Source organism: Quercus suber, unplaced genomic scaffold (assembly GCF_002906115.3).
Source record: "Quercus suber isolate HL8 unplaced genomic scaffold, Cork oak 2.0 scaffold_375, whole genome shotgun sequence".
Lineage (NCBI taxonomy): Eukaryota > Viridiplantae > Streptophyta > Magnoliopsida > Fagales > Fagaceae > Quercus > Quercus suber.
The window spans coordinates 230125-246894 of record NW_027069827.1 but is presented as its reverse complement, the minus strand read 5'-3'; the positions used below and the strand labels follow the sequence as shown (position 1 = coordinate 246894).

At 39.4% G+C, this 16770-nt stretch overlaps 2 protein-coding genes and 1 pseudogene across 2 annotated transcripts; 1 reads left to right on the top strand and 2 right to left on the bottom strand.

Moving 5' to 3' along the window:
- Positions 1–379: 379 nt before the first annotated feature.
- On the top strand, positions 380–1959 carry LOC112000453 (GDSL esterase/lipase At2g30220-like; annotated as a pseudogene).
- A 2563-nt stretch (positions 1960–4522) lies between these two features.
- Positions 4523–6811, bottom strand: LOC112000433 (exocyst complex component EXO70B1). The gene has a single exon (XM_024032553.2). It carries the CDS (start codon positions 6557–6559, stop codon positions 4667–4669), a length of 1893 nt encoding a protein of 630 aa, XP_023888321.1. The 5' UTR covers positions 6560–6811; the 3' UTR covers positions 4523–4666.
- Positions 6812–15308: 8497 nt separating this feature from the next.
- LOC136062038 (uncharacterized) lies at positions 15309–16562 on the bottom strand. Its single transcript, XM_065760623.1, has 2 exons — positions 16423–16562; positions 15309–15723 (listed from the first exon to the last, which is right to left on the bottom strand). Exons 1-2 carry the CDS (start codon positions 16560–16562, stop codon positions 15309–15311), a joined length of 555 nt encoding a protein of 184 aa, XP_065616695.1.
- Positions 16563–16770: the final 208 nt, after the last annotated feature.

Genomic DNA, 16770 nt, shown 5'->3' with positions numbered 1-16770 from the left:
CACCCCAAAAACTTACCTTAAAATTTCCACTTCCATTTAGCATCCGTAGCAGATGTTTTAAAAATTATGCCATTTTACCACATCAAAAGCCTACTTTATTATTTTACCACATCATTTTACAACATCCCATTTATCAGATGTTTTATAATTCAATTCTATACATTAAAATAATATTTACTACACATTAAAATAATATTTATTACAACTCATCAACACAATCAACACATTAAAAATTTTACCACATGCATTCCGTACCGTGACAAATTTGCCACGGTACTATTCAATGTTGCAAAAAAAATACAATATCCCACATCTGCTAAATGGCCTCAAATTGGGTTTGGTGTAGGATCCCACATCTACTGTGGGTGCTCATATTTATCTAACTTGCAGGGTCATTCACCAAAAACCACACGCAAGGTATTTCAGATTTCAAATAAAAATGCATATCTTACTACTGCCTTTCTTCATCATATTTGTTCAAATTTTAACCATTACTACCAAAACATGCAAAGCCTCAACCTTGCCAAAATTCCCAGCAATTCTTATATTTGGTGATTCATCAGTAGATACTGGTAATTATAACTATATCAACACCATTTTTCAGAGCAATCATTACCCTTATGGTATAAATTTTCCTGGTCAAGTCCCCACAGGAAGGTTTTCTGATGGAAAGCTCCCTTCTGATCTACTAGCAAACATGCTGGGGATCAAAGAGAGTGTTCCTCGCTTTCTAAATCCAAACCTTTCAAATTATGAACTCCGCACCAGTGTCTGTTTTGCATCGGCTGGATCAGGATTCGACGATTTGACGACTGCTGCATCTGGGGTCATACCAATCTCAACGCAGATTAAACTCTTTAAGAATTATATCGTGAGGCTTAAAGGGGTTGTAGGGGAAGAGAAGGCTTTCAAGATAATCCATGGTTCCATCGTCTCTATTAGTGCAGGAACTAATGACTTTGGTATCAGTTTCTATAATTTTCCCATAAGGAGTCAGCAGTTCACTATTAATCAGTACCAAATTTTGTGATGGAAAAGTTGAAAGACTTTGTCAAGGTAAAACATGCATCATGTTTTTCATCTAAGAACACAATTTCCCCCAACATTACTATACTGATGTTAATTGTTACACTCTTCTTTGTTTTGTAAATTTATAGGAACTTTATAAACTAGGATTGCGTTCTATGCTTATAGGTGGGCTTCCTCCAATGGGTTGTCTGCCCATTCAGATAACAGCAAGATGCAAATATTTCAATGACTGAAAATGTTTGCAGGATCAAAATTTAGGCTGCGTTTGTTTCGGCAGTAAAAGGAATCCGAAAAATATTTTACACCACGGGGCGTGTTTGGGAACGGCCGGAAAATTCAGTCAAACGGAAAATGATTTCCATTGACCGTAAAATATCAAGCAATTTAATGTAAAATCAATTCCACTTCTATTTTACCTTCAAACTAATTACACCCATTTTCAGCCTACCTGAGAGAGAGAGAGAGAGAGCCGCACCCCAGCACCAGCACCGGTGAGCTCGCACCGCCTGAAGCACCCCCGAGATCGCGACCCAAAGCTCACCACCGTTCTCGTTCTTGACCCAAAGCTCATCGAACTCACAGACACCCAGAGAGAGAGAGAGAGAGAGAGAGAAAGACGACCCACCTGACGCACATCCTCGTCGAACTCACATCCAGAGAAAGAAGACCCATCCCACTTTGGCGACCCATCCCACTCCACCGACCCATTCCTCATCGTCATCGACCTAGTAAACAACCCACCCCTAAGCCAATTGGACCGCCATGAGCAACCCACCCCTGAGCCGATTTGTCCATCGTGTGAGCAACCCACTACTAGATTCGACCACCCAGTGAGTGACCCACTCCTAGATCGAGCTACCACCTTTAGATCAACCCACCGTGTGAGCAACCCACAAACCAATCTCTCTCTCTCTCTCTCACTGAAGTCCCTCTCTCACGATTGGTCTTGGGATTTTGATTTTTTTGTTTCTTTGATTGTTTATATATTTTGATTCTCTATAATAATATTTGTTTAGATCCTAAGAAAATGTGAGAAACATGATAAAAATGGGCTTTCTAGAGCATTTTCAGGAACACAACTAAACACTAGAAAACATTTTCCAAAGCATTTTTTGGAATGCAACCAAACACTTGAAAATATTTTCCTTTTCCGAAAATATTTTCCCCTGCATTCATTTTATGCTCGGAATTGAATTTACATCAAACACATCCTTATATTTTCCAAAGCATTTTTTGGAATGCAACCAAACACTTGAAAATATTTTCATTTCCCGAAAATATTTTCCCCTGCATTCATTTTATGCTCGGAATTCAATTTACATCGAACCAAACGAGGCCTTAGATTCTCAAAATTATAATAAGAAGATAGCTAAACTACTACCTAAACTCCAAAAATCACTTCCAGGGAGTCTACTCTTATACGCAGATACGTATAAGCCGCTAATGGACATGATCAACAATCCACAAAAATATGGTAAGGCATTCTCACATAATTTTTTAAACTTGTACTATTGTGTAATTTAGGACTGAGACCTTTTTTTTTTTGGTGAAACAGGCTTTGTGGAAACTAACAGAGGCTGTTGTGGAACTGGGTTTGTGGAAACAGCTTCATTGTGTAACATAAACACTCCACCGTGTGGAAACCTTTCCCATTTCTTGTTTTGGGATAGTGCACATCCTAGCCAAGCAGGGTACCAGCATGTTGCTAAGTACCTAAAGAAGACAGTCCTTCCCCTCCTGTTAAAACATCATGGCCTTTGATATATTCAATAATACAAATGAACAATTTAATGGAAATGGATCTTCCTTTTTTCCATATCAAGCTTAATAGATATGGTTAGAAGCAAAAGAAAAAGAAGGGACAATCACTGTTAAAAGTGGGGATTATTTCCCATTTAAGTAGTTTGAGTTAAATAATAAAGATCCTTTCTTTCATGTTTGTGCCATATTAGACATTAATTGCCCTCCCAATGGGCAAGAAAATATATTTAGTTTTAAATCACTTCAATCAAACTAAACCCAAAAGGCAAAATCTACTAGGTAAGAGTGACTAATCAAATTTGCCACTAGATAATACTTACTAGGTAGATATCCTGACAATCTGGAATGTGCTTCATTGCATAAAAAAAGGACTTATCTCTAGAACTCCAATGCATTGGAGCCGACACAATACAAACATGCATCTAAATTGTGTGCATTGGAGCAATGAAGCCAAAACTTACCCCAAAAATAGACTTCACTTCCTGACATCAACCTACTAAAAAAAGGGAATAAGCACTTGTTTGGTTTTCTAGAACACTAAATAAACAAATGAATTTTCTATATCTATATCTATATCAATATACATTGCGCGTCAGTCTTTTGTTTTCTAAGCATGTGGTAAAATCAACTTTGTTGATGTCTGCGTTTAAATGAGCATAAAGTCTGTTTAGATACCGCTTATTGCTGAAAACAGAAAACTTATTACTGAAAACACAGTAGCAAAATAATTTTTAAAAATGTGAATAGTACTGTGGAACCCAAAAATGCATGGGAATACGCATTTTTCCTGAGTCCATGAATAGTACTGAGTCCATGAATAGTACCATGGGACCCCAAAAATACACCAAACACCAACGTATTAGTGCTATCCAAACTCACTTATTTTCATCGTCTTAACTTGTTTATCTTGTTTATATTTTTAGCACCAAAAAAAGAGTTTATCTTCTTTTATAAAAATACAATTGTACCTAAAAAATTTTGAAGTTTTAGAAAGCTGCACTTCATAAATAAACAAAATAAGGTATGGAAATATCTTAACCAAAAATAATAATAAGTTATGGAAATAAGGTCATCCAAAGTCCAAACGAATTGAATAAGTATTCCAATTGAATATGTAAGTGTAACTTCAATTGATCCAAAAAATACAGAGAAAGTACAACTGCAGTGTATTGTTGATAGTTATATCAAGATACACAGGGATGACCATAGAAGAAAAGATTTAAATAAGCTCTTGCTTCACCTTCTAGTAGTGCTGGATTCCTTGCAACTCTTTCTAGCATGGCATTGTTGAAGTCATTCACAATCCAAATTACGTTAACCCGAGCTTAAACGAGGAGATAAAATGTTCTCTTGCATTTTAGCTATATCTGCAAAAACTTAAAACTAGCATGAATCTGCACCATCATGTCAAGTTGCTATCATTTTCCTTTTTTAGGTAAATGGATTTATTGGAAGTGGGCTGTTAACGTCTGTTAAAATTTAAGTTAAGATCCTATGCTATTTTAGGCATCTAGTAATTATGGAATCAGATAATAACCAAAATACTAATTTAAACATCAATTTCCAAATTCAATAGTTTCCACAACAAGTGTTTAAAGTAATTTCCCAATCCACTAGTATCCAATACAACATTTGGATAACTAAACTTGTAACAAACACTCTGATTAATCTATCCCGTGATTTTCATTCACAAGTTGGGTTGAAAAAAAAAAAAAGAGAGAGAGAAAGAAAAGAAAAGAAAAGCTATGCTGATCACATACAAACATCTAGTACAAAGTCACAAATCATCTGGACTACATTCATACTACAACACAAAAATTTGCAACAAAACCTGCACTAAATAAATACATACAACACGGCTTCCGGTGGGTTACCTTCATTTCCGGCCACCATTACCTTGAAACAAGTCGCCAATCCGAGCCTCCACTTCTTCCAAACCATACTTAATAAGCCTATCCGCATTCTTCCCTAGTTCAGACACACTATTAAACCGCCCGATAAAGTTGCCATACGCAGGCAACAATATCTTAGTTACCGAGATTCTCAACTCCTCCCTCATCTGATCATCATAAATGGCCCAACTAGTTTGAACTTTACATATCTCCTCAAAGTAAACATTAAACAATTTCAATTTCTCTTTCAATGTCTTTGAGGCCGCATTAGGAGCTAAGGAGCTACTGTCTACTTTCAATGCTCCTAAAACCTTATTCCACGAGCTTCTCTGGTAGCTCGAGTAGCATTGCCGAACCTTGGCATTGTGTTTTCTAATCCAATCGTCTCCTAATAAGGCTCCCAATTCACTATCCTTTACTTTCTGAACTATGTACCTCCCGTTATTCATCATGAAAACAGAGGACAAAGCAGAGTCCTTGTAAATCTTCGACTTTGCCTCCAAATTACTCTCCAACAGCTCCATAATCCAATCCATTTGAACTGACAGCGAAGAAGACGAAGAGGATGACACTCCTTTTGACGGAACCACATTCTCGTCGAAGACTTGTTCGAGGGTTTGGCAAGATCGACAAGCGGCTCTGAGATAATTCATCACGTATCGAGTTATTGGATGGAGACCGCCGCCTGGTACGGCGGCCTTAGCCGGGTCCCGACGGATCAAATTCTCCAGTTCCATGAAAATCCCTCTGATCGCTTCACCTAACCTCTTCCAAATCGTTATAGCTTCGTTCCTCAAAACCACACAGTACTGATCAGAAAACACAGACTCGAATTCTGGCATTAAGTCTCTCAGAGTTTCGAACACGTCGAGGATTTTGAACAACCGCTCCGGCGACCGGCTTCCGATGGCGACAGCGTCGGCGAAATTCAAGAGCTGAATCGTGGATCCTCTGCAGACCTCCATGAAAGAGAGATCGGAGGCGGAGGAGAAGCCGAAGAAGACGCGATCGCAGAGTCGCCGCTCGCTAGGGAAGAGGATGCGAAGAGAGACATTGGCAGCTTTGATCCAGCGTTCGATCTCGTCCTCGAGGTCCTGCCATGGCATTTTGTGAACTTCCTCAATGCTCAGCTTCTTCAACCCTAGCCTCGACATGCTCTCCTCGAGAAACTCACGCCTAAAGCTGCTGTACACATGTGAACACTCCTTGCCAAACCCGGCCGCCACCATTCGCTTCGCGATCTCATGGAGGTCGTTGATCGTACCAGAAGGAAGAACATCGATGATGATGTTGTAGTCCGTGATTGGCTGCGCCACAGGGATTCGGTTTTCCTCATCGTTTCCGATACCTCCTACTATTCCTCCATCTTCGTCTTCGTCTTCGTCGTCGTCCGAGTCAAACGGATCGCCGCTTCCGTACTCGCGACTGAGCTCAAACGACTCGCCGCCGCGTTCCATCAGGGACCGGAACTCTTCCTCCACGCGGAACATAGCCTGCTGCATAAGGTCCTCGGCGCGTACAATACACGCGCCGACGGACTTCTCTCCCGCCATGGGGCTCCAGTCCCTGATAGTAGCTATCAACTCGTCGATGGCGTCGAGAAAAGCGGAGGAGTCAGCGGAGTCAGCCCAGATCGGATGCTCCGCCGCGACGTACTGAGAGATCTGACGGTCCAGCAACTTGAGGCTGTGCTCAAGAGAGGCGCTCACTCTAGCATCCTCCTCCCCGTCTTTCTCAGACAACTTCTCGCGAGAAAACCTGCCGTCGAAAGTGGAGAAAATCTGCAAAATATCGTCCGCCATGGTATCGTTTCGGCCTAGCGTCTTCGCTATGTGTCGCGCCATGGCTAGTAATTTCTCCTCACCGTTCTCGGCCATAAATAAATAAAGGTAATAAGGTTTTGATTTATTTATTAGCGTGAGTCAGAAGAATCGTAGAGAGTGGGGTTAATGAAAATATGAAGAAGCTAAGTAGAAGAAGTGAGAAAGAAAGAGGAGGAGGCGTTAACTAGCGAGGATGGGGGCCATTGAGGAAACTGAGGAGAAGGGGGTGAGAAGTAGGGGCAGTCAAGTTGTTGTATTTACGGAAATGTCCTTCGAGAAACGCGGTTTGAGGTTGTGACTTGTGAGTCGACAAAAGATAAAGAAAAGTAAAAGAGGATAAAGTAGGAAGAGAGAGATATATAAAAAGAAGAAACAGTCAGTAATGAAGAAGGGACGAGTTTGTGTTTTGTTTGTTTTTGTGTGTGTGTGTGAGACTAGAGGGACAGGAACGTTGAATGCCTTTTGGAAAAAAGACTATTATAATTCCAACTTTGAAAATTTTAAAAATAATTTTTTATTATTATTATTATAGAAGGTTGAATTGAATGAATGGAAACTGCATACGAAATTATGAGTAAACAGGGCGGTGGTCCGGATTGGGTTGAACTTTTGAAGCGGAGACTTTCCTTTCTAGTTTCTATCACCATTTTATACGGTAATATAAATAAGAGTGTGGAAGATATCTTGGAAGGAGACCAAGTACAACGGGCCCTTCGCAAAATCCTGTTGAACCTAAGCCCTTTTGAAAGTTCTGCAAATTCAGTGGGCCTCTGTCTGTAATTGGGGCCTTTTTTTCTTTTGATTTGGTCCTCTTCACGTTGTTAATTCTTTGTCCTCTCCTTTTTTTGGTGGAATTCCTTCCTTTGTTTTGCTTTTGTGAGTTTGTCCTTTTTTTTTCTTTTTTCTTTTTTTTTTTCTTTTTTTTTTTTTAGAATCTGTGAGTTTGTCCTTGGTTGTTGGATTCAAGACAAATTTTTCCATGTTCTAAAGTTATAGACTTATAATCAATCCATCCGATCAAACGTGGTGACCAAACACCCTCCACCGTGACATAATGATCGTGGTTGTTAAAATTAGGATCTAGAACGCCAGAATAATCACTCTACAATCTTTGGGAAAAAAATATGTAAGTTTAAAGGACCAAATTGATATGGAGATCTAGATAGTAAAACTAGTAGTTAGAATTCACTATTTACTTTTTGAATTAAAAAAAAATGTTCTAAAGAACAAAAACCTCGTGTCATATCAAAAATTCAATTGGTCCAAAAATTTAAACGGTAGCTCAACTTTAGATTTTGATGATTTTTGCTTTCTAAATTACAAATGATGATTTTAAATTGATACCATTGTCTCTCTTTAACATCTCTTTTAGATTTATTTTATTTTGAAAACTTGGTGTAATTGTTGATTAGAGCTATTCAAGCCAACTACCTACTCAAACCACCCGATTAGACTAAATCTATTTGCCATCAAATCCGACTCTTTGGCAGTCAACGGTAAATCTCCGCCTTCACAAACCTATGTAGGCAGTTTGAGTGGTGGGTCTCCTCTTTCAAAACTCGAGCCACTCAAATTGACCGTGAAATAATATATGTTAGGGTTTTTCAACCATTTTAAAGTGTCTCCTCTCTTGATCTCTTCACTCTCAGTCTCTCTCAATCTCTTTACTTTTTAGTGCAGATCTACAATTACTACTGATGAATCCAAGGAATCAGTGGGATGAAAGTCCCGGATGTTAACAATCTACAAGAAAAATCCTGAAAATAACAAACAAGAAGTCAGAGGAGACCGGTGGAGGCCGGCCAAAGATCCTCTGATGATGAAGTCAGTGAGTTTGTAATTCTCAGTAAAGAGAAATATTTTCTTATGGAAAATCTCTGAATGAATCCCTTACCTTCCTATAGAAGAGCCTTTATATAGTGTTTTCTTAAGGCAGTTATCTCTCCTACTGTTGTGGAGTTTGGAGAATTCGGAGGTAACTTCCATAACTGCCATGGAAGTCACTTTATTTGGGGTCTATTGACTATAACCGTTTTCAAAGAAGGAACGGTTATAGTCTAATAGAAAAATGGAGTCTACTTAAAGGGAGATGTCCAGAACACTCGTCCATCTTACTAGATTGATGGACGAACGAATCCTTGGACGAGCTCGTCCATCTGGATAGACGGATGGACGAGCTTATAATCAATGGAATCCCTTTCCTATGGACGAGCTATATGGACGAGTTTAACAATTGAACTTTTTTATAACATCATCAGTTGCCCCTAATCCATAGGTCGTCTAAGGAAATGTATGTTTGCAAATCACTTTCTTCTCTTTTTTTTTTTTTTTTTTTTTACGCATTTGCATTAATGACTAGATGTGCCACGTTTTGTAATTTTGTTGGTNTAAAAAAAAGAACAATGGTCACAAAAGAATAGAGCAATGAAGCACAAGGACCATGTCAGAAAGACTCAAGTATTTCGAGTCTTTTGCATCCAAAACTTTTTAGATGCACCATGAGCATTGGAGTTCTTATTCACAATTGAGTGATTCCCAACTCCATGATTGGAATAAAGGTTTAACACCTTTACCAATTCACCAATTAATGCCATAGGATCTTGTGCTTGAGGCACAGGCACTTTTGGTTTATTTGCTCTCTTATCAGCTTGAAGCTTGTAACAGTTAGGACGAATATGTCCAGACTTACCACAATAATGACAAACCCACGCAGGTTTACCATGCATCTTGTCCTTAGATTTGGTAGGCTCCTTAGGTTTAGATTCTCTTAAGTCTACCCTAGTCTTCTTAGGTGGTGAAACTTCAACAGGTTTAACTACCTCACTCACAGGTGGTTTGACAGTATCACTCACAACCTCACTCACAGAAGGTTCAGAAGAAGAAGAAGGAACAAAAGTAGTGGAATGTGGTCCAGTATCAAAGATGCTTTCAACATATCCTAACCCAGTTTTATCAGAAGGATACTTTTGAACATTCAGCATGTGATCAAGTTTAGAACTAGCAGATCTAGCAACAGATAAATCATGTTCCAAAGTTCTAACTTTATCAAGCAAAAGCATATTCTCAGATTTAACATTGTTCAAAAGTTCATTTGCATCAAACAGTTTAACAAGCAAATTTCTCTTTTCAAGCTCAAGAGAATCAATTTTCTTTAGGCCAAGTTCAACTTTCATAGCATCCTTTGCAGCAATTTTGCAAAGTTTGTTATAGGCCTCTTGAAGATCTGCATCTTCAGAGAGTTCCCCATCAGAAGGGTTCTCTTCAGCAGATATGCCTTCATTGACTATAGCAGTAGCCGTGAAAGCAATGAAGTTTCCATCCTCGTCACCACCGGACTCATCATCAGAAACCTCATTATCACTAAGGGTTACAGCCATAGCTTTACCCTTAGTCCTTAAGAATGTAGGACATTCAGACTTCACATGACCATACCCTTGACAGCCAAAACACTGAGGACCCAGAGAGTTATTAGAAGATTGACCAGAATTTTCTCTAGGTTTTTCAAAATTGTTAACCTTAGTGGGATCATTCTTCCTAAAATTTCTAGGTTCAGCAGTGTAGGTACCTCTTGCCTTTCTATTTGTATTCCTAAGAAAGTTCTTAAAATTTTTGGCAAGATAGGCAATCTCTGTAGCAGAGAGCTCATCATCAAATCCACCACCATCAACATCATCAACTGACTTAAGAGCCATTGATTTGGATTTGTTTACTTTAGGTAGGTCAGACTCATAGGATTGAAGAGATCCTACAAGCTCATCAACAGGGATGGAGTCCACATCCTTGCTTTCAGTTATGGCAGTCACTTTGGGTCTAAAGTCTTCAGTTAAAGATCTAAGAATCTTCCTAACAATCTTAGGTTGATCATAGATTTCACCCAAATTAAAAGCAGAATTAACAATATCATTCAGTTTGGCATAAAATTCATCAAAGGATTCATCATCAGACATCCTAATGTTTTCAAACCTAGAAGTTAATTGCTGCAGTTTGTTTATCTTAACTGCCTTTGTGCCTTCATGCACAGTTTGGAGGATTTTCCAAGCAGTATGAGCAACCTCAACATTAGAGATTCTCTTAAATTCCTCCATAGAAACAGCATTAAAGATAGCATTCATAGCTTTGCTATTGAAGCTTGCTGCTTCTTTTTCAGAAGTTTGCCACTCACTCACAGGAGTAGCGGGCTTCTCCCATCCGTATTCAACGGAGTTCCAAACCCTTTCATCAATGGATTTCAGGAATGCTTTCATCCTTACTTTCCAATAGGCATAGTTGTTCCCATCAAAATGAGGAGGAACAAACAGAGAGTGTCCATGCTCCATGACAACAGGGGTCAAGGATCAGCTCAGAGATTAAAGAATCTCAATCAAAAAGAGCTACCACGCTCTGATACCACTTGAACGGTTTTAGACCCCTTAAAACACACAGATTGCGTAGCCTAGATTAATTAGCCAAGTTGTTACTTAGTCAAATTAAGCAATTCTAGGTTAAAACAATCAAACAATCATATCAAGAATAATAATGCAGCGGAAAATAAATAACACAAGATATGATCACCCAGGAAACCACACGGTAAAAACCTGGGGAGGATTTGACCCACCGATCCTCAAGGCTAACCTGAATTCACTATGAAAGAATTGAAGTTCGTACAAAAGGACTACAAGCTCCCCGCTCGACTTCCTAATGCTACCCACCAGTAGAACTTCCTGACACGACCACGCGCAGGCTCCGAATCCACGGACTACTTCTTTCTTGAATTCTTCAATCAGCTACAAGCTCCCCGCTTGCTTTTCTTTTAATCTCCAATGGTTGCAACAATAATGATCTTCAAGATGTTGAAATAATCTCCACCATGAAAACCCTAAGTTTTGTGTAAAGGAAAGCTCCTCAAAGATCTCACACGAGATTCACACAAAACAGCAATGTATGAGCAACAATACAATATGGGCTCCCTCCAAAACGTGGCTAGGGTTTTATTTATATACCTAGGGTAAAAACATAAAACCCTAAACGTTTAATGAAGTAGGGCTGAGTTGGAAATTCTGCAGAAAATTCAACCTGTGCGATTTTCGATCGATCGAGTCTATTATTCGATCGATCGAGCCAGGCCGAGAGTCCCAAGTACTTCTGCAGCCACTCGATTCCAACTTTACAATATTAAACCAACTTTGAGCAAGTCTAAAGAAGACACCATACAATGTTTTGATCATGGTTTGCCAACATTACAAATTAGAGTTCTAATTACATAAAATCCTAAGACCTTAGAACCTAACAAAATCACTTTCTTCTTCTTTTTTTTTTTTGATGCATTTGCATTAATGACTGGATGTGCCACGTGTTGTAATTCTGTTGGTTTCTAGTTGCATCGTTTTATTCTTTTGAGGCACACGTCACATGGTCTCTTCTAATTGGTTTGTGTCGCTTTAAGTGCCCTGTTGGGTTATCTATAAATAGTGGAATCCCTCATGTACCCTTCACATTTTCTGAAATTTTCTTCCTGAAATCCCTCATCTAGAGCCTCGTCTAAAAGCCTCTCTGCGTCCATAGTCTCCTTTCGTCTAGAGCCAGGTACTCTCTTCTTTCTTGCCTTTAGGTTTTCCTTTTTCCTCAAAATGTCTACAACCGTTGTTTCTATGTCTACAACCGTTGTTTCTTCGTCTAGCGATAGTACAGAAAGGGCTATAGACGAGTATCAGGATTGCTCCATTTATAGTGGTTCTAGTACTAGTAGTGATAGTAGCAAAAGAGGTTCTACAGACGAGGAATATACCTCTGGTGTTCCTGGGTTTCTTGTAGAAGCTCTTCAGGAGCAGCTTAGGAAAGCTTCAGGTTCCCAAGTTGGTACCTCATCTAATGTTCCTTCATCCAACCTTACGGACGAAGAGGAGATTGTCTGTAGTTGTGCAGTAGGTGTTCACTCCAAAACATCTGAGCAAAGGCTCTCCAATCTTAAGGCGTGGTATTAGATTCTGGACGAATTTAACCCAAGGTTAGCCATCCGTGAAGAATGGTGCTACAATCCCCGTTTTGGAATAGGCATTTATGAAGCCTACTTCTTGGGGGGTCTTAGGTTTCCTTTTAATTCATTTGCTAGAGACTTGTTAGTTAGGTTTGGTTTAGGTGTATATCAGTTCAATCCAAATGCATGGAGATTGATTATCTCAATGCAAATTTTGTGGAAAGAAGTATTTGGAAGGGACCGTCCTCTTACTATGGACGAGTTTCTTTTTTGTTATAAACCTTCTGAGATAAGCCAATCTCTTGGCTTTCACCAATTTACAGCAAGGGGCAGGGATTGTAGATTAATCAAGTCCCTGGCCTTGTCTGACAGGAATTGGAAGACGGAATTTATTTTCATCTCTGGTTTTCGGTCCGGAAATCTTGTAGATGTTGGAAGGGACCATTTTGCTCCTTACACTGGAGACTTAGGGAACCTGCATCCTGAAAGTACGTCCTTCCCCTCTTACCTTTCTCTCCCTCTTTTTTGTATATATATATATATCTCATCCCAACGTCTCTAGCTCGTATTATTTGTTTCACAAGTGTTAAATGCCCGTCCTTAAGCAAATTCCATCGTGGCCGCGTCCATAGGGCTCGTCTTCACGCTAACAGGAATTTTCATTCTTAGTTAATCTTCGCAATCTTTTCAAGTGGGGATTTGGTCCTGATCCCTCAGACGAGGCTATTGCCCATGAGGTTACAGTACGAAAAAGTAAGTATTTTACATTATATTTTTCTAACTTCTATTCAACTCCTTATAACCCATCACTTATTGTTATTCTTATTTGTTTTAGGAATGGCAACACTGAAGGAAAACAAAGGAAAAGATACTTTGGTTGAAGGGAGTCATCCTGAGACTCAGGCTTAGCCTCGTCCGTCAGCTAGGGAGAAGAGGAAAACTTTGTCCAAGAATTTGGATTTGGGAAGCCTCCCTAACCGATGAGGCAAAAAGGGAAAACTTGACTCGTCCCAGATTATTAAGCCTAAACTCCCTTCGTCACAGCAACCTACTCAAGTGTTTGATGTGGATTCGTCCACTTCAGTTGATGTAACTCCGTCCAAGACTCCTCCGCCTAAGATGACTGTATCTACCTCGTCCCAACTTCCCCAAAAGGCATCTTCAAACATTATTAAGAATGAAGATCTAGCATGGGAGTGTTTCCAGAACGCCATCTCTGACGAGGATATAAACACCTGCTATGACATGTCCTTGAAGAATTTTGAACATTTTGGTGTTTATGATCTTTTTAAGGTGTGCAATTATATTTTTACCTCGTCTTTGTCATTTCAAGATCTTTTTCCTCTCTTTTTATTTGTCAATTATTATTATTATTTTTATAGGCCATGTCCAAGTTCATAGCAGCGTCTAGGCAAGCTATTGGGTTGGATAAAATGAGAATCATGTTGGAAACGAGGATTAAAGAAGTAAAGGACGAATCTAAAAAATGGGCTGAAGTAGCTGCCAAAGTTAAGGAAGAGACGAAGGAGGCACAAAACCTGGTTGAGGAGTTGAGAGCTGATGTGGTGGAGAAAGATACTCATCTTGATCATATGTAGAAGAAGAATGACGAGCTGAGTAGCCTTCTTTCTCAGGCGAAAGAAGATGCAGTGACCGAGTTCAAGGCGTCCAAGCAATACACTGATCTTTTAGACACCAATTATGCAGCAGGCTTTGAAGACTTTAGGATGGAGGCTATGGAAAACTTCCCTGAAGCGGACTTTAGCTCCATTAAACTTAACCTGAATGCTGCTACCAGCTCTCTCCTTTAAACCGGTTCTGAGGACGCTAATATTGAGGATGATGCCACAATCCTTCCTCCTCAAGATGCCTCCAATGAGAATTCTCCCCAAACTTAGAAAATATTTCAATGTTTTGTGCTTTCTTTTTTTTTTGGTCCACTGTTTAGGACCTTTTTATGTAATGCAAGTACATTAGGCTTGTCCATAGTTTAAGGACGAGCTTTTGTAAAACTCAAGTTTTAATTTTACAAGGGTGTTTGGACGTTAGTTGTCCGCCCTTGAAACAGTTGAATGAATGCTGTTACTTTTCTTTAATATATGCATGGACGAGAGTCCTTATTTTCATATACTAGACTTCATGCTTAGCTCGTCTATATTTCATATACTTTTACCATTTTTATTGGAATTTCACCAAGTGTGATTTATCCATATGAAATGGTAATTCAGCATTACTCGTCCTTTGACTTGGCTGATTTTTGTGTTTAATGATGATAAGACTCTGCATTTTGCTCGTCCATGGACTGGAATGTTTTTGGTGTTCAAAATACACGTCTATGCGTTTCCTCGTCCATAATGGAGACATGCATCATGCTTTACTTTGTCCCTTACACGGATGAGTAAATTTTGGTCTTACTTGATTTGCTACAGCATAAGCTCTACCTCGTCCTTTTATTTGGACGAGTTTGCCTTTATGGCATAAATTTTAACTCGTCTTTTTATTTGAATGAGTTTGCCTTGAATTTTCTTAAGAAAAGTTTGACGATACATCTCATCGTCCAGAGAATTTTCTCGTCTTGGGCTTTTCAGCTTTTAGCAACATGAAAATCAGTAATTCACACAACATTATGTACATAACATAAAAAGATTGTTTAAAGACGAGGCATGTACTTAGGAGTTTATGCCTTCTAGGAAAATATATACAAACCAAACCATAACTTCGTCTATAACTTTAATACAATAACAAAGCAATATTAGACAATTAAGTCTTATGTAGTCTTCAGGCTTGTCCAGAATTATGCTCATCCAGGTTGGCATTTTATTGATGTTACCTCCTCAGGTGCTTAACATTCTAAGGATGCTCCAACTTCCTCCCGTCTAGGGCCTCCAAGTAATAGGATCCTTGTCTTTTGCAGTTGATAACTCTGTAAGGGCCTTCCCAATTAGGTCCCAACTTCCCATGAGCTGGGTTTTTTGTTGCTAAAGATACCCTTTTCAAGACGAGGTCTCCTATGTTGAATCGTCTTGGCTTCACCATCGCATCATATTGCCTAGCCATAAGGTTTTTGTACCTTGCCATTCTTTGTTCAGCATTCATCCTCACCTCCTCTATTAGATCGAGATTCAAACAGAGTTGCTTTACATTATCTTTGTCCTGATAGGTTGTCACCCTATGATTGGCCATGTGCACTTCTGCGGGTATGATTGCTTCAGTTCCATAAGCTAGCTTGAAAGGAGTTTCTCCTGTCGGAGTTCTTACTGTCGTCCTATATGCCCACAGAACACTTGGTAACTCATCTGGTCATACTCCCTTTGCCTCCTCAAGCCGAGTCTTGATTATTTTTAACAAGGATCGGTTTGTTACTTCAGCCTGGCCGTTTGCTTATGGATGGGCTGGGGAGGAGTAGTGATTCTGAATCTCGAAGTGCATGCAAAAATCTTTGAAGAGTGCATTGTCAAATTGTCGTCCATTGTCGGATATCAGCACTCTGGGCACTCCAAAACTGCACATAATGTTTTTCCATACGAAGTTCTTGATATTTTGTTGTGTGATATTAGCTAAGGGTTCTGCTTCTACCCACTTAGTGAAATAATCAATACTAACCACGAGGAACTTCATTTGCCTTACACCTAGTGGAAAAGGACCTAAGATGTCTAGTCTCCATTGCGCAAAGGGCCATGGGGCCGTCATTAGGGTTAGATACTCCGATGGTTGCCTGGGGATATTGCTAAATCATTGGCATTGATCACAGACCTTCGCATAAGCTTTTGCATCTGCTTGCATATTTGGCCAATAGTATCTTGCACGGACAACTTTGTGAACGAGTGATCTGGCTCCCAAATGATTGCCACACGCCACTTCACAGATTTCTCTCAATATGTAGTTTGCTTCATCGGGAGCCAAACACCTAAGATAAGGCTGTGAAAAGCCTATTTTATATAACACCTCGTCCATAAGTACATACCTGGCTGACCTTACCCTTAACTTTTTAGCTTCGTCATTCTCTTCTGGAAGTTGTTCATCTTTTAAGTATGATATAATTGGAGTCATCCAATTTCCTCTGCTCTCCACTTGTTGTACTTCTGGGATGTCTATACTTGGCATATACTAAATTTCATCAAACTTGTCCACGGCTTCATTCGTTGAGGCTTCCTTCGCCAAGGCATCAGCATCTATGTTCTCCTCCCTTGGGATTTGAAAAAAGTTAGTTTCCTCAAATTTTCTCATAAGGTGCATCACCTTATTAAGGTACTTCTTCATTCATTCTTCCTTAGCCTCATACATCCCTCTCACTTGGCCTATGACTAACTGA

Coding starts and splice junctions, on each gene's coding strand:
- LOC112000433 (XM_024032553.2), bottom strand. CDS start 6,559: ATGGCCGAGAACGGTGAGGAGAAATTACTAGCCATGGCGCGACACATA.
- LOC136062038 (XM_065760623.1), bottom strand. CDS start 16,562: ATGCCAAGTATAGACATCCCAGAAGTACAACAAGTGGAGAGCAGAGGA. Junction 15,724..16,422: donor TTAAGGGTAAGGTCAGCCAG/GTATGTACTTAT, acceptor GTGGGCATATAG/GACGACAGTAAGAACTCCGA.